Here is a 25506-nt window from a genome sequence, read left to right on the forward strand (position 1 = left end):
AATGTTGTTGAAACCATTCAACAACTCTTTCAATTACTTTTATATCATGACCTCTCAATGTGTTACTTTGATCCTGCTCCTAGAGTCCCACTATATTCCTCGATGACATTAACATTTTCTGCAGCAATGGCATATAAAGGATCCATGCTGCTGGAAAACTATTTGTTACACCTCTACCATGAATTAGACGACCGGTTGTTTTCATTGTCCTCATCAACGCCTTCTCTATAACCATATCACTTCAAACACCTGATCACAACTTCATTGCTCGATGAATGGCAAAATTTGCGGGTTGTGGTGAACTTCGCGCACGCATCTTGGGAAATCATATTTGGAAGGTTCATCATTTGCTGTAAATATGGCTGTGAAGGACTGGCATAATTCAGATGACCACTTGCATGGAAACAAGGCAGCATTTTCTGAATTCATTGACAATGAAGTTCCCAATCTCCTATCGTTTTAGCACGCACATAAAGTATCATTATATTCACTTGTTTGATGTAGAATAACCATAATTTATTGGTTCTACTTTTTCTTACTTACTTCCTTGATTATATTATGTACTACAACCATTGCCTAGTTTAGAGTTGAAGACTGTTCGATTCGATTGTTTTTCCGTGAGAGAACAGGCCGGAGACAAGCTTTCGAAGTTCTATTATTATTTCTTCGGTTAAGTGGGACTGTTTCCCTGTAGAAATCAAAATAATCAACTGAATAAAGAAGTGTGCAAGAAGACCTATTGAGTGGCTATGTCCGATGATCATGTTTGGAATAGAACAATGGACATACATAGTTTGCCACAGTTTTTCCAGGCCGCTACCAGATATAATATTCAATAGTACTCATGAATGACATGAGAAGGTGAAATCCGCAAAGTCTTAGAACTACATTTGACAAATCATCATTTTGTTTCACAGTCTCGACTATTTCTGATGTTTTAAGGTACAAGGGCTGATCAAATGTCACGAAAGAAGGAGAGTTTCCACACAGTCCAGAAGCAAACTGAAGGACATTGTATATAGACCATGTTGGGTTAGATGGATTCAGGTTTATTAACGGCAACACTCTTATTGTAAGACTTAAGACAGTTTCCATGCATCTACTCCAACCAACTTGATAATAATCTCCACTCATATACTGTACTGACCGTAAGAAATCCAAAATCATTCCAGTACTAGCAGACGCAGGAACAGAATTCACATTCAGATCTGGTGCAATAACTGTAGCCTTATGCTGGCATGGTCTATATGGTTTTATTGGATCATTACCAAAGTTTCCCAATTCCTCAGCTGTTAGTCTACCCTTCAGACGAGGTATCTTTCTTGGTAGGAACAGCGCACTACTAGGTGTGATGCATTCTATTCCTCCCAAACTGTGAAACGTTTTGTGTCCATGAATGGTTGTAACGTTGAATTCTGCATTATGAAAAGAAAATTGCATGAAAGCATCCCCCGATTTCTATATTATTAGACAGATGATTCGTAGTGTTGTATTTCTGTGTGTTTAATCTAATTGAAGCCCATCAGGAATTTTATGATTTTTGCAGACCTTATTTGTGCGGCTACTATGAGCCTTTGAATAATAGAACAACATGTAAAACATCATTGGAAAGCATTTAAAATGTACATTTTAAAGATATGTTCTTTGTAGTTGTTGTTGTATTATCATACAATCAGAAAACAAAACCATTTGAGTTGTTTTTAAGTATATGTTCTTTTTTACAAATAATCTGAGTTAGAAACACTATTGCTTGCTCTGCTGCTGCCAAACTACACTAATCCATGAGCGAGGCATTTATGTACAAAACCCAAGAATTGTTGAGATTGATGTAAAACAACATGTTAAAGGTATCAAAATAATTTAGAATACAACTGTCGGTAGCCATACTGAATATGGTGGCCATTTTGAATGACGCACAACTCCTAGAAAGGGGACTTCTTTGGATGAAAGGAACTTATCCCCCAAACTTGAAAAAGTTACTAATTTTGTCCGGATTTCGACCCGCACTGACTGGACTATCAATGAGAGCGAAAATTGCTACAAAGTTGTACAATGTTGATCACATCAATAATTCTGACGTCACTGGGAACATGCATTAGCTGTTGTCTACTAAATTGGTGCCGCGAGCAGCGACGAACAAAGGCAAAGAAAACAATATATTCAGTATGGAAGTTAGGTAGCTATATTTTTGCTAGCATAATGAAATTATATCCGTATTCACAAAAGAAAGTTCACCAAAAATTGGCTTTGTGTTAAACGACGCTTCAAAGCAATAGGAAGGGGACGACATTTATTCAGACCAATATTTTTTTTGTATACCTTCAATCAAATAACGTTTAATGCAGAGAAGTTTTTCATTTTCTAATTAACTCATTTTCATTTTCTAATTATTTCCAAAACACAAGACAATGTTTACTCGCTATTAGCGACACGCTACTATTATTGCAAATTCATTAACAATAGAGGATCATTCCGAAATAAAACTTTAAATTAAACATTATTCTATTATATGTTTTTAAAATAATGCCTGTTTTCGAGAGGAAGACGGAAATTATTTTAAAACATATAGGAAGTTAGAGTATTAAAGTGGAGAAATATCAGTTGACAATATTCCGAATAAACTTGCTGATTATTAAAAGAATTGTAACTCAGTTCTTGTATGCATGTTACTGTATTATACGTTACTGCAAACATAGTCTTAGTTTTAACACTTTTCCGTAGAAATAGACCATTAGAAATTTGACTATACTTAGTATAAGACATTCTTCAAATAATATTTGTCATGCATACTGTAACGAATACATTTTTGCCATAGATCAAATGCCACACAGGTTCAGAAGCAAACGTTACTCTGATTTGTCCAAAATTAGACATGGTGAGTTTTCATTTAAGATTTCAATACGTTTCATATAATTCATTTTCTCTAATTCTACCATAATATTAGTTTAGTTATATATAAATTAAAATTCAATATTTGATAGTTTTACAGATAGTAAATAAGAGTGCTTGTGTGATCGTTAGGAAAGAACAAATAATAATAAATACACTTTGATAATTATCAGTGTATTTTGCCAAAACAATATATATCGAGAGTTAAATTTAACGACAAAGAGTAAAAGGTAATTCCTCACTTCAAGATAAAAATTCATATTGGTCTGTAACGGAAAAGTGCATAATTTCAGAGCTAGAGCTTTCCAAAATCATGGAAAAGCCCAATTTTAACATGCGCTATTTCGAATTCTGGAAACCTCGGAGTTATGTCCATATTAGCATAAAGGAAAATCACACACATGAAATCCAAGAATGAACATTTCATCAATGTATAATGGGTGTACAAGCAACTCTATACAAAATATATTTCGTAAACATGTTCTCAACAGAATTTTCGGATATACTCTGATTTAAAAATGATTTCAAAATAAGCAGAAGGTAAGCCCTGACAGCAGTACTCACGGAAAGTTCCAGCGGGAAGTCGGGAGTATAAGGCACCGCTAACTTCATGGTTAGCGTTCTGTTTTCTTTCGTAATATTTTTATATTTTTTTTATTTATTGAAGTGATAAAAAATATTAGCCCTACACCTACCGCGCCAAAAAAACAAGAGAAAGAAAATGAATAAATAAATGATGAAATAAAGAAGGAAGAGAAGATTGCAATGATGATAGCCCGTTATGTTTAAATTTTCAGGTTCCGAAATCAAAAAGGCGCGTCTGAGCAATCAAAAACAATAGCCCTACAAAAATTTGATTACATTTTCTCAAAACTATGCATAAATATTTAAGTTAAAGAATGATATTTTCTTCAGTGCAATGTAATCTATTAATTGACTTTCGTGTCGCTTTTGGATAATATTTTAATCGTTTAGAAATTCAAATGTATGAGTTATTTACAACTCTAATGTACCTTTTTAATCATCATAATGCTGTTGCATTGCTGTATCATAAGGCGAGTGTCTTCATTGTAAATTCTGCCTTACATCGTTCTCGTACATCAGATTTTAGGATCACAAAGTTTCGTTTCCCTGATTTGTCTTGGAATCCTTGATCGAAGTTTCAGATTATATGCCCACGATTTTCTTCAACTCAGTTCGATATGTCTCGTTCTTTGAAGGTTTGTCCCGTTAAAACTTCACATTACTGTCCAGAGATTGCAAGAACAGGATTTCGATGGAAGTGAAACTCGAACCGCGAAATTTTCTCTTACGAAACATTCACTTAATAAGAAATGTTTGTCTGCATACAGTATCCGGCCCGCAACTAGAGGGTGAATAGGAGGCCTGCCCCCTAAACCTTTCGTGGCCCCCCTCGACCTCGACACAAAATGCTATTATTAAGACGAAGAACACAATTTAGCTATATGTAAGAGAATTTTTAATGACTTGGACCCCTCTAACATAATCATGGCCCCCCAAACCTCTGTAGCTGGTTGTGGGCCTCTACAGTATCTAATGTTTTTTTTTTACTTTATTTTCAATTTTCATCGACAGTATTCGAATAGAATAGCAAATAAATAACTAAATATATGTAATTATTAACTTATATTGCTTTCAAACATAAACATATATAATGACATTATTTTTACCATCAAAGAAATCTAATCTTCAGAACAAATTAGATATAAGAATTTAATCATGAAAGAAATTTCTTGTTTATTTTAAACAATAACAGTTACATTATTTTTATAAACACACTATGATTTCTTAACATCCTAATTTGTTTAAAGAATTTCTAACTGAAGTCAGTTGCTTTCATAATGTTTGTGGTTAATGATCAAGAAACGATGAGAAACCTATGGGATTTTATTTACTGCTTTAAATTCATTTTCTGCAATATATACCGCGTGTAAAGAAAACTGGCAGTAGATATCAGTTTACGTCACATATTTAATGCAATATAATGATTTGAGTTTTTTCCTATAGATGACCACCTCCTCAAGGTCAACAAGAGACAGAAACTGGTGAGAACACTATCAGGTATTGTTGCGATGTACCTAAGTACTGTTAAGAGAGATTATATGATTGTAAATAATGTCCTGGTAATTAAGCCACCGAAGTACACTTGACTTCTTTAGATGCGGCGATATGAAGGGAAATCTGTCCAAAAGTAACACGATTGTTTAATTTGACAGCAGCTAACTTGGAACATCATATTCAAAATTGCGTATTTGAAGGAAGTTGTCACTTTCAATATCCCTATAAGTAAAATGTTATGTGCTTTGTTTCCTATCATTAACAGTAATGCAATTTAATTATTTTATGTTTATAGGTAACCAGTAACACATCATTTTAAATTTTAAATTTATTCTTGAATCTCGTCTCAAAAATTGATTCCAATTAAAAGGTACATTGGTACGTATTTACTGTTTCTATTGAGACATTGCTTATAATACCTGTCATATACCTGTAATTTATAGCAGTAAACATAGTCCTATAAATTTTCCGTCTTTCCTTGGTCATATGTCATAAACCAGCAGAAAATTTAATTTCAATCAGAAATTGTATAGAGGAATGAAATTCGGTAGTTTCAAGAAATTGCTCTCATTGTAATATAGACTACGTTACAATGTAAATCAAACTATATAATTATTTATGGTTTTTTTCTGCATACGTTTGCTGTTTAAATAAATTTGCTTGTTTTATTTTCAGAACTGGAAAAGGCTGAAGGATTTAGAGAAAGTAAGTAGTTATATTTCTAAAACATCCAGACTCTAAGTACATGAAATAGTTAGGTGCAAAATAAAATATGTAATGTCACTCATTACACAAGGAAGAAAGAGCTCTAATGTTATATTTGATCGCACCTCACTAAAATATCTTACACGAGATTATGTTTACCAAGCATATTCTGCAAGCTTCTAACAACGCTTTGACATACATTTCACATAATCTTATGACTCACTGCCTCAAAGGAATGTTTAAGTCCTGTTAGCTTGCCCTGTCTGTGACAAAGGCACAACGTGGAGAATGTTTACCTTTCTAATGCTCGGTATAAATCCCACTAAAATTGAGGTACTGCCTAACAACACTCCGAACTCTTCCTAAAAACTCTTGGATATTCGTTTCCTATTTGGTACCCGCTGACAACTGAAGATAGAGTCTTAATAAAACAGTAGAAGTATTTAAAAAACCAAGAGACAGTCAAACAAGTTTGTCTACAATGAGGCTCTCGTAAGCACGGAAGTACTATGATCATTTAGCTCTAGTATTCGTAGGCGATGATACATTACTGAAACTGTTACACACAAGAGTTATTAATATATAACAATAATACTGTGATCACATTCGATTTATTAATATGATCGAATATTTCTGAAGCTATGTTGAACAATATACAACACAAAAGCTACCGTCCTAGTCAGAAACACAACACACGTTATCTATATAATCTCTGAAATGTCTCTCACGAGGAAAATCTAACGATGGCTCATTTAGTTGAACACACAAGCTCGTAACAGGACAAAAGTGGAAATCTTCAGTAGTTATCCGAAGTTCTAGCTAATGAAGAATTTCAATTTGCTTCAGCGGGGTGGGACGGGCTGATAACCAAGTGAAAAAAAGACATAATATAATTTGAACCAAACTATTCTACCAAGGAATAGTTTGATTACTGCTCCATTTGCCGAAGAAAAATATTATAAGTAAATTCAAACATTGAAGGTACGAATACTTGAGATGAATAATGTACAGTGTCCATCACAATTAACGATCAATAGTAAAGCCAAAAATTCAGACTGGGTCAACAAATCGAATTGAACTACTACCTACATATAAGACCGCGTCAACCAGATAATTTTGTTGGGGCTAAAAGTGTACATATTAAACTTTATATCCAGAAAATTCAGTCTGTTTTGTTCAAACAGCCAGCAAGACGATTTGAAGTAAGTTGATAGTGTCGACAAATACTAGGATAGTATTAAGCGTAGCACTAAATAATAAGTATTTTTCTGTAGTTTAGTTTAAACACTTTATTAATTACAAAACATAATGAATTTGAATCCCACTGGAACATGTAAATCCCTATTGGTACTTTAACCTATTTATTTATCTTTAATTACATGATAGTGAAACACTGGAGCCGGTTTTGAATAAAATGTGAAGAAATCTGGTATAACATCATATCTATATTTATTTGTTTATTAGTTGACATATGTTGAGAAATTTATGTCTTAAAATTTAACATTCACGATGAACTTGAAATAGTAGAATTAGGTACTATATACATTAAATATTACCAATTGCTTTCTTCAAAGGTCCATAACTTTGATTCCTGTTGTGCCTAAGTGTAAAACTTGTGACTTTAACTTAATTCGTTCCAGTAGATATATGAGGTCTGGGGACGCTGAACTGTCCTCATATTATGCTTGAACCTATTCAATACAGTACCCACTTTCCTTAGATTCGTCAGTAATTTAAAGGTTAATAATCGTGATAAATTTTTATTTAATAATAACAAAATGACATTAAACGGGCAGTGAATCTAAGGATTGTAAGCTTGAAACGTGGGCTATTTAATATTATCAAATTGAAACTTTTATAAGTAACTAAGTAAACCAAAGATTAGTAATTTTGAAAGATGGGTCATTTAATACTTACAAACTGATTCTATTCTCTTTTCTATATATAACTCAGTAAACAAAAGAATAGTAATTTTGAAATTAGCACAATGTAATGCTAATAAAATGATAGAAGTTAAAATTTATGGCAAACATACTACACCAAACAATAGAAACCTTGGATATTGGGCCATGTAATGCTGAAATTAGTCATTAAAAATAAAGTATAATTTATTTTTAGAAATGTTTAAATATATTTTTGTAGATGACAGTAAATCAAGAAATAGTAATTTTGAAATGCATAAAATTTAGTGCATAAAACTAGGAGCAATTTGAAAAGTGAACAATTTAATAGTACCAAAATTCTACTAAACCTACTTTCTACAGAAAGTAACCCGTTAATAATTTTGAAAAATGAACAAAATATCAATACAGTAAACCAAAACTTACGGATTTTGGGAATTGAGGTATTTTGTTGTCAGAATGCTTTGATTCTTCATACTTTACTGACTCGAATTTTCTTTCGACATTTCATATACTGTATCATTTAAATGTTCAAAAATTTCAGTCAACAGAAATTAGTGGTACTCATAAGATCACTGGACACAAGATACCTTATTTCATATCCTACCTGCACCATTTCTTGAATTTGTAACATTTTAAAAAAGTGTACAAGGAGTAGTATAGGTAAGTTAATGAGCTATCGCGTTAAGAATTAAAGAAATTATATTTACATATTCCCTTTTAATGTTTGTGTTTCTTAATATAGATAACCCACTACTGATGAAAATGTTAGCTCTCCAGAAGCGCTAATTCATTGTTAATAACTGGTAAGTACTTTTACGTTTAACGTAAATCCAAGTCCCTTTTTGAAATGAGCGTATAATAATAAACTAGATCACGGTCTAATGGAAATATAATTACTTAGTAAATGAATTAATATGATGTATATCGAACAATAATAAAGTCATACTTAAAGAAGCAATCCAACTGTAAAAATGGAAATTTTGACCTAGACGTTCCGAAGATGATTTCTCAAATACATCAGAACGAATCCTTTAAGAAATCAGTACGAAGAACTTCGCTTGAGAAACCATACTATCTGGAAAGTTCTTGCATTGTGAAATCAATATTAACTGTGATATATTTCTATTAATTTCTTTATTTTAGGCACTTATAGCTAATAAGAATATAGACCACTATATATATATATATATATTTTTACCACAGTGAATAAATGTTATAGGTAATGTGGTTCTTCAAGATAAGTTGATTTCATAAAAAATTAGGACTAATAAAAGAAAGAAGTCATTGTTAAATATATCTGCTTAGAATTATCATCTCTAATGGTTTGAATGCACTAGTAATTACACCATCATCACAGAAAAATAAGAAAGATTTGTAAAACAAATTAGAAACTAAAATAAAATAAATTCTTGAATTGAATGTGCAATGGTTGTATGTTTCTTATAAGCAACAATTAAGAATGATAATTACAAGTTAATGATAAAAAGAATTAAATGTACCAGAAAAAAGAAACCAGAAAATTTCGAGAGATGAGATGTTGACTAATATAAACAAACATAACTGAGATTGAGTCGGATTCTGTTGCCATCAGGTGTGACCACTTGAGCATTCCTGCGCCAACCACAATCTCGAATTCAACTGCTAAACTTAAATAACAAGAGAAATATCTTTAATCATTGAAAGCAGAAGCAAAGATCACAGTCCGGTGGGGTGTCTGTCCTGAAGTAGGAAAAGCCACGTTCGCAAATGGTTATAAATTATTCCAGAACAAATTTACACCCAGAACTTTCACTTTTGTAACTCACAACTCACCACAATTTATAATGCAAATATCTTCGTAATAAAAAATAATATCATATTGATAAATGAAAACTCTCAACCGTGATGCTCTCCGACATTAATTTTTTCATCCTCAAAACGCTGAGCTTTGGATTTGCAAAAAGGAAATTCAAACAGATTTCAAAAAAAAATATATGATTTCAAACAAGCGAAATTATTACAACAAAAATCAAGTATAATCTGAAAGAGGATTTAATATTCGGCTCATTCAGAAAGAGAAGATTAAACTTTTGAATTAACACTTATGATAGTACAAGTCAAATCTTTGTCAAATCTATTCCCCCTAATTTCAGAATATTATACAGGTAACGAAGAAAGTTCTGTCGCTTTTGTGAAGGTCTGTGTTCAATTGACCCCCACACTGTAAGTTGAAAGCAAATGAAAATAATGCGAAGGTCAGTTGTTGGTGCGGATATGTCCGACATACTACCTGGTTCTGGCAGTTAAGTTACACCGTGACCGTGCGTAAGGATAGAGTGAATGTGGACATCTACAGACCGTCATAAAGGAATGAATGCTTTACAAGTTCTAACTGAAGTCAAACACCGCTGCAGAGGGAGGAAGATATACCAGGCATTTGGTGAGAGTGTCGTGAAAACAATGACAGTATACAAGTGGTTTAAAAAGTTTAAGGATGGTAACAAAACACACGATGACGCACTACCTGCCGAAAGACCAACACATGTAAAAAAAAAATAAGATTTTCGGGTAGCAATTGAGGCGAGCAATGGCCAGACATGTGAGGAACTGGTACAGAAACACAGTGTGAGTGAAAAAAACATTCGGCAGCACCTCCATCAACTTGAGCAGCACTACAAGAGTGGTCTACATGATTTGACTCCGGGTCAGAAAGCAACGCGAGCAGACACCTGTCTTTCTTTGTTGTGTAGGCTGAGGAAGGAGTCAAATCACTTCTGGTACTTCTTAGGTGACATGTCTATGTTCGAAATTGGTTGGTGAAAAAGCCACAGAACATTCTTGGTTACCTTTATATTTCGAAAAGAACATTAACCAACCGATAAGGATATTACTATTCCTAATAAACGCACTCCAAAATCAAACTGTCAAATGAGTATGGAAATAAACGGTAAATTCCAGTGACTAATGATTAGAAAAAATTGTGGCTAAAGAAATACTTACAGAAATCAATAATTAACGCAATGAAACATACTTTTATCAAGGCAAACCAAATCAAACTAAGTCAACGTGGAAATTATTATTATGTAAAATATAAGAGTAACAGAATTTTATTTCTTGTTTAACTTCAATGTTATCGTTTAATTTCGTGTTCCTCTACAGTAACATAATCAAAATAAGTCTAGTTATAAAAGAACATGAAAAGAAGAACTTACCTTACCTCTGAATCTAATCAAACAATCTAGAAGCTTTTGAACAGAAATAAACCTAGATTAGAATCCAAGTACTCGACCAGACATGTACATAAATTTCACATTAGGACGAGAAGAGATAACTGCCTAGAAAAGAGATACTTTTCATAGTCACCAATTTATTACTTTAGTCAACTGGACTATTCGTCCGTCAGCAACCAACTATTTCCCTACTCACACAAACAAGGGAAAAACAGAAAAAAAATAGAAATAAAAGAAATTTTGAAACGATCGAAAATTTCAATAATAATAATAATAATAATAATAATAATAATAATAATAATAATAATAATAATAATAATAATAATAATAAAATGAAGTCTCCATCCAAATCACAGCCTTGTTTTTCTCGCCGAGGTCTATCCACGACGTAATTCAATATCTAGCAAAAGGCATCTTTCGTACTCCAAGTATGTCATTGAAATCTATCAAGCAAACTACATAAAATTCAAACACGTGGGACGTAAAATTAAATATATCATTACATTGTCCCTACCTATTTTTCTCATAGTCTTTTCTTCTTTATTTTGTAGAATTCTTTTCAATCAGGCGAACAGATAAATGAAAAAGAAAGTGAATTTATAATACAAGTTTAATAGAATTATGAAGGCAAATCTAATTCTTTTCTTTTCTTTGAAAAAACATGTTCTTATTACATCTCTTCAGGCTCTGATTTAAGAAATCGGTTGTTTTCACAGAACGTCGTGGCGTTGAAACCATCGGTGCTACGGTGCTTTACAATCTGGATTAAAATTAACGAGACCCTTTCTTTTTAAACCCGTGTACCTGTAAATGAAATACTATCAGGATGAAGAAATTCTACTGTACCTTGCTGCCACAAGTTGTTGGTGAGTTGAATATACCAGGGCTGCACAGAATGTCGTATCAGTGGATTTCCTTGAGTTCTTCTGTTTCCTTTAAAATTCTAATTCGATCAGCTTCTATTTTATAATCATTCACTGTCATTAATCATCTCTGCCCTTGAACCTACAGGTCATTTTAGAGGTATACTTAACAATCTTAAATTGAAATTTACTGAGTTGTATATGAGTTTGTTGCACAGAATATCGTATCAGTGGATTTTCCTGAGTTCTTTCTTTTCCTTAAACATTTCCATTCGATCAACTTCTATTTTATAATCACTCACTGTCATTAACCATCTCTGTCCTTGAACCTACAGTCTATATTCGAGGTACACTTAAAATCTTAAATTGAAATTTATTGAGTTGTATAAGAGTTTGTTGCACAGAATACCGTATCAGTTTATTTCCTAGAGTTCTTTTGTTTCCTTAAACATTCTCATTCGATCAACTTTTATTTTATAATCATTCACTATCATTAACCATCGCTGTCCTTGAACCTACAGGCCATATTCGAGGTACACTTAATCTTAAATTGAAATTTATTGCAAAAATAATAACACACGTAAAAAAACCAATATATACTGTATAATGTGTGTATATAGTATCCATATCTTCAACAATAAACAATAACAAATCTTTATCTTTAGTATCTTCTTTCAGCTTTGTATATCTTCTTCCTTGTATCCATTATGACTGAGGTATTCTGAGAACGTTTTCGCGTCTCTTCTGTCTCTCATCACCATTACCCTCCTCTATTCTGTTTTCCATGTCTCTTACTAGCTGAAATACTTATTCTTCGAACAAGGAGAAAAAGATTTATGTAAAACACCATAAAAATCAGTGAAATAAATAAGGAAGCAAAAGCGACGCGTTTAATTTTGTCCTTGCCAATATCAGAAAAATATATACATAACGAGGACCAACGCCGTTGCATGCCGCTGTCAATAGCAGAGAAAAAATAAATAACGATCAGTAACTTCCTTATAGTTGCCCCTGCCAATATGAGTGAAGTAAATAAAAATAGCACCGCCTTCGGTGTTGCCCTCTCAGTATAAGTGAAATAAGTAAATATCTAAGAGTAACTCCTACGACTTTGCCTCTGGCAGTCCCGACCACTTTTCAAACATATTCTTGGTCACACTTGGCTCGAATGTCATCGGGATTGTGACAAATCAGGTTATCGATCCTAAAATCTATGGATAGGTTATTTTGAACATGAACAGATACAAGAGTAATATTGTTCCTCGTGAACGGCAAAAAACAATCATAAGAATGCAGTGCTTCGAAGCCCAATATTTTAATTTACTACGTACAAATGTTAGATCCTTTGCTAGTTTATTTGGATACTGGAAATGGATGAAACAGACTACTTGTAAATATTTCCAATATTGCCAGGAAATTTTGCCAAGGCTTTTGTGACGCTCTTTTTGGATTGCATTACTTCACTGATGAAAATTCCAACTGCTCTTTTAAAGGGGAAAGGTAAAACGGTATCTTTGAAGAAAATGGAGAACAAAAATTCAAGATATTTTTGCTTCTTTAGGAAACCAATAGGATGTTTCTGAAGCAATAACAGCCCAATTAAATGAATTTACTTCCTAGATGTATGGACACTCTCACTTAAAAGACGTTGATGAAGTTCGGATGTTTATGTTAAAGAAAATGGTTGGAGATGATAAACTGATAACATGTTCTTCCAATGTAGATCTTTCGAAGTGAGCACCATGCAAATGTTCGCTACTTCCACATATCAAACGTGTAAATTACAGATACGATGTATGGAAACAATCACATATACCAAATCCAGCCATTCCAAGCCCAATTTTACATGATTGGCAAATTTGTGATAAGATTTCAGAGTCGGTGTTGTCAGATGAAAACGAAGCTAATATTGACCTCCTGTCAGTTGGCAGTATATCTGATATTTCAGATGATTCAAAAGATGAGTGTAAAGTTTGGTAGGCCGTATTGCAATCGTAGGTTTTAAACATGTAAATATGTAACATAAAGACCAAACCCAGTGAGACGTTACAAATATGTGTAAACTAATGTATTTAAATTCTTTTCGTAAAATTACGATGTAACGTACTATAGTTAGAAATAATTCTAAAGTGCTTTTTACACAACGTTCAATATTTTGGAAATGTTTTAAAATGTGTTCATTTAACTACTTGGTATGACAGCATCATTTATTTTTGTCATTACGAAGTATATGATCAAATCATTATATTAGTTATATATCATTTACTATGTATCACTCCGCGTTCTCTTCCTGTAAATGCTTTATCAATTATAATTAGAAATCTTCAATAGCTCCATTCCAATTAACAAATTTTTGACCACAATAATAGGTAATCTAATTAATCAGAAATATATTCAGTATCTTGAATACCTTATTAAATACATAATACATAATCATTCATTTCCATTTCTGAAAAATTTGTAATACTTTTAGTGTTACAAAATGGATCTAAATCATACGGTTGGAACACATTCAATGTGATCTTGGGAAGGAGAACAATATTTTAGAAATTGGAATATACTTGAATCATTTACGTATTGTCTTATAACTAAGGTAAACGAACCTTTTATATAAAATTACTTTTTTTTCTGTAAATTCAGGGATTCTCCAGGATTTGCTTTACTTCATATAAGTTTTGTTTTCTCCGTAACTAATTAAGTGTTACTCATAGATTTTGACACGTCGTCGGAGAATACATGATAAAATATTTTGGTAATAAATCTGACTTTCAAATAACTATGGCATCTCTGTAAGCTAAAAGAGAATTTCAAAGGAACGGGAAAAAATGAACATTTCTGACATTTCTTCTTCTTTGCCTTTTAAACCTAAACAAATATGGAGCCAACAATATATGCTCTTAATTGCCTGTTATATATCAAACAAGCCAAGGTATGTTTTATGATTTTACAGTTAATATTTGTTCTATACATTTTTGAAGAAAACAGTTATTTTATATGGAAAGGATGTTCCGGTTGGCGACCATATTGAATTTTAACTCTTCGAAACACTTTTTATTTCTGTTACCATCTTAAATCTGATTCATGGATGTTTGAAGCTTCTGAAAATACTAAACCCTCTTAGTCCTGGGTGGGGTCCATTGGAAACTAACCTAACTCCTCCTCTAAAATGTATATGAAATTTTCAAGTCCAATCATCTAGAGACTAGGTATTGTAACGGTATGCTGCAACAATCTGTAAAAACAAGATTTAACATCCTTAAGACAATATTTTCTCTAGAGATCGGACCTATTCTGATAAGTAAAAGGAAAAATATAATTCAATAAAGAACTATATTAGACTAAAAAGCCACAGTCACGTTGGAATATTGAGATCAACAGTCGACGGTTCTTTGGTCGATTTGGAGTTTAGAGTACCGTTCATCAACGAGACGTCAACCCACAGATTACCATAGAATCCAAACCTAATTAGCTATTAGCGTGAATCAAATCTGTCTCTCTTTAATTCAATGGGTCTAGGTGTTCCGTTAGCTGTGTTTCTTATACACAGACCCGTGAAGGGAAAAATTTGTTTCAATACTGGAGAGAAATGTAATAGTTCTCACATTCATACAAAGGACATTCGTAAAATGTAATTCAGAACTCGTATCCTATTACGGATCTTGTCTCTAAAATTTTGCATGACGTTCTCAGTCAAACCATGTTTATTAGACGTTAATCTAAATACAAAGTCATAGTTAACGCTGAAATTCTACGACGATTTGAAATGAATGTAATATTTAACAATCGTGATCAGTGTATGCGTTTTCTGACAGCTTAATACAGTCGCACAAGCAACAAAAGTATCAGTATTCGAAAACTAAGACATATATGTTTAATTTATGATTTAAGACATACGGAACACCTAGCGTAACACTGTTAATGATCATAATGTCTAATTAAATTTCCAGAAATAATTATTTAGATTGCATGTAGTTGAAAACTAACTTTCTATCTTAAAAGTAATAAATACCAACATTACATTGATATTTATTATTACAATATATAATTTATTTCTCCAGATTGGTACAAACTAAAAACAAGAATTGGACATTTAGTAAATGTGTACACATGATAGTAACATAGTATTGAGGTGATGAACTACGCAAGAGATATACCTGAAAACAGTGAAATAAATAAACCAGAGGATTATATTTCAATAGAGTACGAGAGTGTATAACTTGAGTCTCCCTTGACGATTGAATAACGCCTCGTCGTTCAATACGAAAAAATTCAAGCAGCAGATTTAATTCCTTAATTGTAGAATTGAATTGTACAATTGGAATAACTGTAACGTATCGCAACTGCTGACTCGATTCCATGATATCGGTGTCTATACGTCGCGGAAAGCATTGACCCATTGTTGCAAATATAGAAACAATGGCCCAAATAAGGCAATGCAGAAAGATGTGCAAGACATTAACGGCTGTCATACCACGGTTCAAAATTACAGACACGTTGTGTGTGCAGGTAGGATGAATCGGAAAGACACATCCTGACAGTGATGCAACAATATGGAATTGACGTACAGAGACTAATGTACCAATGAGCAACCTTACGTCTTGTAATTCCATTGAAATCTATTCTGCGGCTCCCCTTGATTAAACAGAATAAGTAATAGAACCAGTAATGGTGACTCAACATCGAACATGACGAGCCGAATGGTATGATAGTCGCTACTATCTACAACACTACGTTTGCCTCATTCGTAGTGACAACTTTACGTCTGATGATACCGTGTCAACAAACTTATAGTCACAATTACTCACCACACCAGCCTGGTCAACAATTCCGATAAAAATTATCGTAGCGGATTCAATTGTAATCTGTCACCGCTTGTATATAATAAGCATTGAAGGATATTTGACTAACTATCGGCACAATTGTAAGGTGTTTGAACCACATGGGTACCCTTAGTGAATATCCTGAATAGAGCTATTTCCAATAAAAATGCATGGCAACATACAGTATGCAACATTCTAGACTTCCTAAATAGACACTCTGTTCCACTGTTTCGTTGTCCGGAACCTACACTTGACCCCAGACCAATTGAACTTCATGTTCAAGTTACATAATACCTTAAACACCAAATACTTCTCCTAGCTACGGTGGACGAGCTTTGATACGCATATACGTCATACCAACAGTCAAAATTATTGTGTTCTACTATACATGAATTCACCTCCTGTTAATTTTGTCTAAGTTGCTGTGTACAATCATGATGAAACTGTCCTTTGAACGTTTTGCATTGCTATTGCGGCGTTGTTACACATCTCTTAGAGTGATGTAAGTAATTATGTTAATGGCTATGGTATCTTTCTATCAACTTAAGGGTGCTACTTGTTCTTCTTATTGGTGTTAAGATTTTAACGTCCATTGCAATCAGAACAAATGGATGCAATATAATAAATATAAATATTGAGTAGTTTTCAGCCATTTTAAAACTAATCAACTAAACTTTTATAGGTAATTTTTAATTGGTAATCATTAAAAATTCGCACTATTAAAGAGTTAATTGCTATTTTTCCAAAATATTGTGAAATGAATACTCTTCAAGAGTACAACACTGAAATGATATAAACTAATTACTATTACTATATTTTAATGCTGCATGTAAACAACAAACTTCCATAATAATACTATTTTCACCTTCTTATAATTATCTACTAATTTTTATAGGACTGAAGATAGTTCTTATTAATAGTAGAAAAAATTGTTAATTTTAACTTCAGTAGTTAATTTTAACCATTACCTTTTTATAGAATTAATTTTTAATTAAAACAATTATTTTTCAAATCTTCAATTTTTATTAATAATAATAATACGCTATTTTTTATTGACTTTTCCAACTACCAATATTATCATATCATGCAATTACATACATATTTCGATTCTTATAAAATTAACGATGCATTCAATTTTTATTTTCAGACGATACAAAACTAAGAAAGAAAAACTTATTTAAAGGTATCGACATGTTTGTAATATAGTTATCAAAACATTAAATTAAGTATAGAACATAAAATTATACATTTGAAATGTATTATACTTGTATTTCAGTTAATAAATGTATATAATCTTACAAATTCTAATTTTTATTTTATTTTTAGTATACCCTTTAAAAACTCTAGAACTTTAACATCACCAGAATAGCACAAATGTATCGTCATTCTAATAATTTGTTTCATTGTTACATTTTTCCGTTATCACGTCCTAAGCGGGATACGTTACACACTATTAATGAAATAAATACTACGATGTATTAGACAAGAAATTACTGTAAATATGAAGGCTTGTATTTTAGTTGGAAATGTTTGTTCCACGTTCTGTTTTTTAGGCTGAAAGAGGCAATGAAAAATGAATCATTATATCAGTTAGAAATTAATAAGCTGGATGTGGATAATGACAGAACAATTAAAAGACCATGAATTTCCTTAAAAGGAATGGTCAATCAAATTTACTACACCGCTCAATCATCCACCAAGCAGTTGTTGCAGGTAATAAGATTCGCATCGGAGTAATCTGAATAGCAACGTGTGTAAAATTGAAGGTTGCTTCCATTTCGTAACAGGTCATGAAGGCCCGAAAGATAAGTATGGAGATAAAGGATCCTACTTTTTATTGACTTTTCCACTCATAAAGTTGATATTTTCAGCACCACCCTTTAGCTACTAAACTTCCACAGCTTTCCCAGGTACCTACTTAAACCCCTCAATGCATACCTATCTACATAGTAGTAGCCTTCTCTCCTTCAAATGTTTCCGACCTACTTTTGCAGTATGATATATGTAATGGCATAACTACTTCACAAGAGAAGAGTGAAAAAATGATAATATGGCACCCTTATTAGATTAGCATAACCTGTAGCTAACAAGAAAAAATGAAAAAAAACTAAATGGCTGAGGAAGACCATGTACAGAGTGCCTACTAGAGTAAGGAAGGATAATAACGCAAACGATAAAATAAGTCTTACAGAAAAAACGAAACTTGACAAGAAGTTATTATTTAAAGACATAACTATAAATAATTGCTCAAACATTAAATTCATTTCACTTCTGTTGCACTCCAGATGAAATAAAATTCTTACCATTCAGTATAAGTTCAAGTTGAGGAACATAGCACAAACATATCTATAAGTACAAAGTTTACTGCATTTTTACAAACGTAGAAGTTCATAATACCTACAAATTCCTATCATATGAAAGACTAGTAAGAAAGTACAGTTGCACTAGAAATAGATGAGGGAAGCAATAGCAAATATGGTTACAAATAGATAATTTAACGAAAATTGTTACTAAGAAATAAAATAGTTTTACTCTATTTAGCAACATTCCAATTTTTGAACTTAATCTTGTACGAGGCGAATTTTTGTACTATTTACTGAGAAATTGAGAGGTTGCAGCAACCACACGTAAACAAGTTGCTTAAAGGGTGAGACACGTGAACAAGTGTTGAAGTCACAATTATGTAAAGTTTTCAATACCTGCAATGGAAAATGAATACATGCATCTCTAAATTTTCGTGTAATTTAATCAAAAAATATTAAATCTACATTTAATGAAGTGGTAGAATATTTAACTTCATCTATATCATACTATCAGTCATCCAATGATGTAGATTTACTTACCTGGTATGAAATTATAATTTAGAGACATGTTTTTAGAAGGACAAAAGCATTAAAAAATTACATTTATAGTTCGCTCTTTTTCTGCGTCAAATGAATGTAAGTTTAAAGTGATATTAGGAATATATTTAGTATGGTGATAAACATAGTAAAGTAGTTTACGGTTACAGAAACTTATTGTACATGTTTGGAAAATTACAACAAAAATTCCACCATAATATTGATGAAGAGAAAACCTTCACATTCTGATTAAACAACAAACTACCCATGACATGTTAAATAGTCTTTGCTTAGCTGAATTTTCTCCAAATTTTATACAAAAATTCTAATTATTTGAATACATTTTCTAAAGATTCACACACTCCAAATGTATATATATCAAGAAAATACTACTAACTTGAGTAATAATCCTGTCTCTAATAATCGTGCAGATGGGGAAGGTACTTTCACTGTGTTTATAACTGTTACATGCTACTATTTATTGAGAAACGATTATTATCTCCTATCACGAGAGTCATCTAAAGGGAAATGTGAACATAATAATATTTTCTAAATTCACTCTCAAAAGATGGATATATATATATATTAAATTAATACAAACCGATCACAAACTTTATAAATTGCCGAAACAATTATCCATATCCCGAAGACTTTTAGAAGACCAGTCAGCATATGGAACTAGAATTTGATTTCTTTACAGGTAGCATGTATATATATATATATATATATATATATATATATATATATATATATATATATATATATATATATATATAGGGGTAGACTAAAAATCTAAAAACATTTCATACAGGACAAGGAAGTTTGGCCCTCCACTGTACAACATGTGTTGCGGTTGCCGATCTTTTTTTTATTTTCAAAGTGTCATGTTGACTTTCAACTTCCGTCAGCAGTAACCCGTTCACCTATGAGTGTTGTTGTGTGAAAGTGGTGCGGTAAAGTGGGCGATCTGAGAGACTTCCAAAGAGGCATGATTGTTGGTGTCCATTGGGTTGGACCTTCAGTGGCAACAGTGCCGAACATTGTGGGGGTATCGAAAGGCACTGTGTCCAATGTCACGAGGGCATACACAATTCATGGGCAAACGACGTCTGCAAAACACAATTGGTCGAAATACAATCCTGTCAGATAGGGACCGGAGGACATTAAAACGGATTGTAGCAGCTAAAAAGAAGACCACTGCAATGAAAATTACGTCTAAACTCAATTCCGGCCTACAGAACTCGGTTTCATCGAAAAGAGTGCGGCGGGAACTTCATAACAGGGCCACTATCGCCAACCCCCTGGTCACAGCAGTAAATGCGAAGAGGGATATCTAGTTTTGCAAGGACCACTAGGCGTGGACTCATGAGCAGTGGAAACACGAAGTGTGGTCCGATGAATCGACCTTTCACCTTGTTTCTAACAACCGGTCATGTTTACGTATGGAGAACACCGTTGCAGGCCTATGATACAGACTGTCTGCTCCCAACTCTAAAGCATGGGGGTGGTTCTGTTACAGTATGGGCAGTGATATTGTGGTTTTCTGCAGGTTCCATCATAGCCCTGCATGGAATGATGAATGCTAAGGCGTATGAGGCTATTTTGGGGGACCAGGTTCTACTGATGGCCCAAATATTGTTCCCTGATAGTGATGGCATCTACCAAGATGATATTTCACCCTGTCACGCTGCAAAACATTGAAATCATGGTTTGAAGAGCATGACCAGGAGCTATCACAACTTCCCTGGGTCCCACAATCAGTAGATCTGAACATCATTGAGCTATTGTGGTCTGAATTAGAAAGGTATGTTCGGTCTCATTACCCTCCACCAGCATCCTTTTAAGGAACTAGAACATGTTTTGGGGGAACAATGCTACAAAACTCTACACGCCACGATTTAGGAGTTGTATAGGTCCATTCCACGTCGGATCCAAGCTGTTTAGGACGAAAAAGGTGGCCCCATACCTATTTGCATGAAAACTACGAATAAGAGTTTACTGTAGAGTACGTTGTCATCTTGTTTGCCTTGAGGCGATCTATCGACTATATTTCTTATATTTGGACACCTTTTTTTTTCGTTAGGTTCAAATTATAATTTGATAGTTAACAATAATTTTAAGTTATATCGCATTTACCGTATAGTGCACTGTTGTCTTATTAGGGTTGAAATAAAGGTCTTAATGTGAGTATAATGTATTTTAATGACAGTTGCACCTCAATACGCCATAGTTCTCGTGTAGCATCAATTGTTCACAAATTAATTGTTTCTTTTCGCATGAGCTCCTTCACTCACGCACGTCTCTTTTCTTCGCTTAATAAGATCTATCAATTTGCTATATGTCGTACGCCCTATCGTTGTAAATTTTTATTTTCATTAAAAGGTTTATCATATCGAATAACTTATTAACTAATTGAAGTTTTGCAATTATTATGCGCTTGGTCGTCTCCACTGTTAGAAGAAAATTATTTGCTACACAGGTCACAAATGTATCCTTCACTAGTATATAATATAGAAATTTTCCTTCCCAGAAGAAAATGATAGTTTCACATCTTTTAAATCTTTGGATACAAGTGAACTCTATATAATATGTTGAGATGAGTTCGTTTGCCTCAGAAAAAACATATAAGTATATCATTCAGTACTAAGGACGTACATACAGGGTATATTCGCTTGATGTTTGATGGCCAGTGGCTTGTCTTTTTTGGTCGTAGCAACACAGCAAATTAAAAAAAACAGAAGCTTACAATCACAACTTTCAGTCATTTAATTTGTATGGTGTAAGTATTAAGAAAAATTTAAAACGTTTTTGAGCACTGTTTGCACTTTAAATGCATCAAGTGAGGGTATACGATCTCCAATTTACTTAACATGTAACCACTTATATCATTTTTGTGCCACTTCTTTTTTACAGGTAACATAGAACAGCTAAGTTTGCAGTTCTCTAATTTACTGGATACACAGAGTTCATTATGAAAGTAATGAGCTTTGCTTTAGGAAAACTGTTTTATTGATTCGATTATTACACATCTTTAAAATTCCTCAAAATACGCTCCTTCTGCATCGATACACTTCTGGAGGCGTGTTTTCCAGTCCTGGGAAGCATCTTTAAGGTCCTCGGCTGGAATGGCTTTTGAAAACCTTGTAACATGGGCCTGAATGTTCTGCACGGAGTCCAATGTTTTCCTTTGAGGTGTCTCTTCAAACGGGAACACAAAAAAGTCACTAGGAGCCAGGTCAGGATTATAGGGGGTGAGGGACCACTGGGGTTCTGCTCCGAGCCAGGAAGTCGACGACGGTGAAGGCGGTGTGACTTGGTGCATTGTCGTGGTAGAGTTTCATTGAGTCTTTGATGTCACTTCGAACGTGAGCGACCCTCCGTTTCAGTCTCTTGAGCACTTCTAGATAAAATCCTGCGTTGACAGGTTGTCCTGGTGGCACAAACTCGAAGTGGATGATTCCTCGAACGTCGAAGAAGACAATGAGCATGGTTTTGATTCGGGATTTGCTCATGCGCGCCTTTTGGGGCGGGGGAGGATGAGGTGTGCCACTCCGCACTCTGCCTTTTGGATTCTGGATCTTATTCGAACATCCAGGATTCCTCTCTAGTTACGACCGAGTCTAAAAAGTCCGGATCACTTTCACACAATGCCAACAACTCCTTGCAGCGCAAAACTCAAAGTTCTTTTTGTTCGTTCGTCAACACCTTCGGCACAAGCTTCGCACAGACCTTCCTTGGTCACTATCCCATGTACCGCAAATGTTGACATGTTTAGGTTGTCCGCGATTTGTTGAAAGCTCACACGCCGGTCTGAGCGCAACACTTCACGCACACAGTTAATGTTGTCGACGGTCCTGGCCGTTGTTGGGCGTCCAGAACGGGGCTCGTCGGCTACCTCCTTCCGACCCTCCTCGAACGACTTGTACCATTTTCCGACCTGGGATCTTGACAAACACACCTGCTTGTAGGCCTCTTTCAGCATCTGCTAAGTTTCCGTAGCATTCTTACCCAACTTGACGCAAAATTTTATGGCGTAGCGTTGTTCGAGCGAACCCTCCATCGCGCCGTGTTACAACTTGTAAAAACGTGCTTCACGCGGATCGACATCCACACGATGTCACTGCTCGCAGCAGACTGACTCCGAGCACGTTTGGAAGGACAGACTACTCACTACTTTTTCCGCGCCGGCAGCGCGCGCTGCGGTGGATTGTTGAGTCAGGGTAGCATCATGTTCATTACCTTCCTGTATATCCTCCTGTATGTTCATGAACCCTGTATATACTCCTGTAAAGTTTCAGTCGTATGTAAAATACAGAAAAGTTGAAAGACATATTGTTTTTTATGCTACGAACATATAAAATACTATTGGGTATAAGTGTTAAACTTCATCGCTGACTTCAGTCTCTTTATGATCGAGAAACGAAATTTGACCTAACATTGTTATATACTTTTAATGTTCTTAAATTGGTGTGTACAGTAGACACAATGGGTCTATGAATATCAATGCTTACCAACGGATAGAATACACGTGCCAATATCTCGTTTCCTTATTGAATGTAGTTTCAGAGTTACTTACATAAATTTTGTATGGATAGTTCTCATATTATACTTGTCTAATAACCTACTTTATTTTACTTTAAAAAGTATTGTTAACATGTAATATTAGCTATTCTGCTTTCCCTGTTCGAACTTCACAATCCTCCTTACTTTTGATTAATTCAAATTTTATTATCACCGTTACTTATGATAATAACCTTTTCCAATTCAACTAATGTTTCATCTATGAATAATTCCTTATAAAACTTCGGAAGTCTTGTTTCAAAGTGCAAGAATAATGGATTAGAGAACCAAAGTATTTACTTAAAATGGAATAGCATGGAGACGAAACAAATAAACTAGATTTGTTATTATATGTATATTTACTTTTCTAATCACTTCACATAATTTAATGCATGATTTTTTACACTTCTTTGCCTATATTTTTCGTATTTTAATATAAGAATGGTTTAGTTTAGATCATACAATACGAATTATATAAAGAAAACTTAATTTTCATTCTGATCTATATTGCACAAAGTGAGAGTTATGATTTATTCTAATAATGAAATAATATTAAATAGCAATAACTGTATTCAAAATATTTTCATACTACAGCTCTCTTCTTCCTAATATACCATGGAAACAACAATATTGAAAAGAAAACAGTATTGAAAATTAGTAAATGTTTCTAGTTAGAACATTAGTTATTATATTTCCACACAATTCATGTTTACTGAACCTTTGATCTTGTTGAATATCTAGTGTAAGAACAACATTCAGTCTGGAAGCCTTTAAGTTTTAAGCTATAACCATGCAAGCATGAAGTTAAAACATAGAAAGAAGTCTTCATTTATGTAAAAAATGAAGATTTTTTGGTTTTTGCTATTCATCTGTGTTCTTCAGGTAAAATATTATCTTCTATTTAATTAAATTACCAATTTAGTAAGAAGATAAAATAATATTATTGTAAAAATTTAAATCTTACATATTTTCTTGATTCTTCTTATCGAATATTTATTATAAATTATTTTAACTCTGTGACTCAAGGCACTTGAAAGTTTGTTAACGCAGAAGCAAGTCTTATACTGGATTATTTTCTGATAACCGAGACAAGTGCCCACTTCCCTTGTTGTCTTGTTTTATCCGAAAGAAACATTTCGACCCGAACTTAGGACATTATGTCGTTTTACGTTTATTGTATATACAAACATGTTTTGATCTAATAAATTGTTTGGTAAACTATACTTAAATAAAAAATAAATAAATCGTTTGATGGATACAATATTTTCTCCTTAGGATTACATTTAAAGAAGCATTTCGTAACAAGTACATGAGTTGTTTGAATTAAGTTTTGTAAATGAGCAAACATACATACATAATTCTTTGTATGTTATCAATAGTATTTGAGTTGAGTTGATTTTGACTTTAGCGTCCCTTTCAGCAGCGAGGAGATATGAGACGGAAACTACTGATTAACATAGAGTCCGAAAAAGTCGTATTTCAGTTGGTTTATTCGGAATTTATGGATGAAAGAACACTTGGTGATTAAGAAGCACGTTTGGTTTCGACTTTTTTTTCTCAAAACTAAAATTCCATTCATTTTCGTTCTCCGTTTTTCTCTACGAGATTATATCCTTCTTCATAGCCACATATTATTT

At 33.4% G+C, this 25506-nt stretch overlaps 2 protein-coding genes across 6 annotated transcripts in view; both read left to right on the forward strand.

Annotated features, from left to right (window-relative positions):
* Positions 1–17771, forward strand: part of LOC145683706 (uncharacterized) — a 169118-nt gene extending 151347 nt beyond the window's left edge. The window contains exons 41-45 of one of the 3 annotated variants that reach the window (XM_081755143.1): positions 2816–2875; positions 4918–4971; positions 5644–5673; positions 8320–8380; positions 17617–17771. In XM_081755143.1, coding sequence (XP_081611269.1) covers positions 2816–2875; positions 4918–4971; positions 5644–5673; positions 8320–8363 — 188 coding nt within the window. In that variant the 3' untranslated portion in view covers positions 8364–8380; positions 17617–17771. The remainder of the gene's footprint in view (positions 1–2815; positions 2876–4917; positions 4972–5643; positions 5674–8319; positions 8381–17616) is intronic. The other 2 variants (XM_081755144.1, XM_081755145.1) reach the window with 2 other exon arrangements.
* A 6825-nt stretch (positions 17772–24596) lies between these two features.
* Positions 24597–25506, forward strand: part of LOC145683707 (uncharacterized) — a 66195-nt gene continuing 65285 nt past the window's right edge. For all 3 annotated transcript variants that reach the window (XM_081755146.1, XM_081755147.1, XM_081755149.1), the window contains exon 1: positions 24597–24751. In XM_081755146.1, coding sequence (XP_081611272.1) covers positions 24710–24751 — 42 coding nt within the window. In that variant the 5' untranslated portion in view covers positions 24597–24709. The remainder of the gene's footprint in view (positions 24752–25506) is intronic.

This window comes from Thermobia domestica, chromosome 4 (assembly GCF_964235325.1).
Source record: "Thermobia domestica chromosome 4, izTheDome1.hap1.1, whole genome shotgun sequence".
Lineage (NCBI taxonomy): Eukaryota > Metazoa > Arthropoda > Insecta > Zygentoma > Lepismatidae > Thermobia > Thermobia domestica.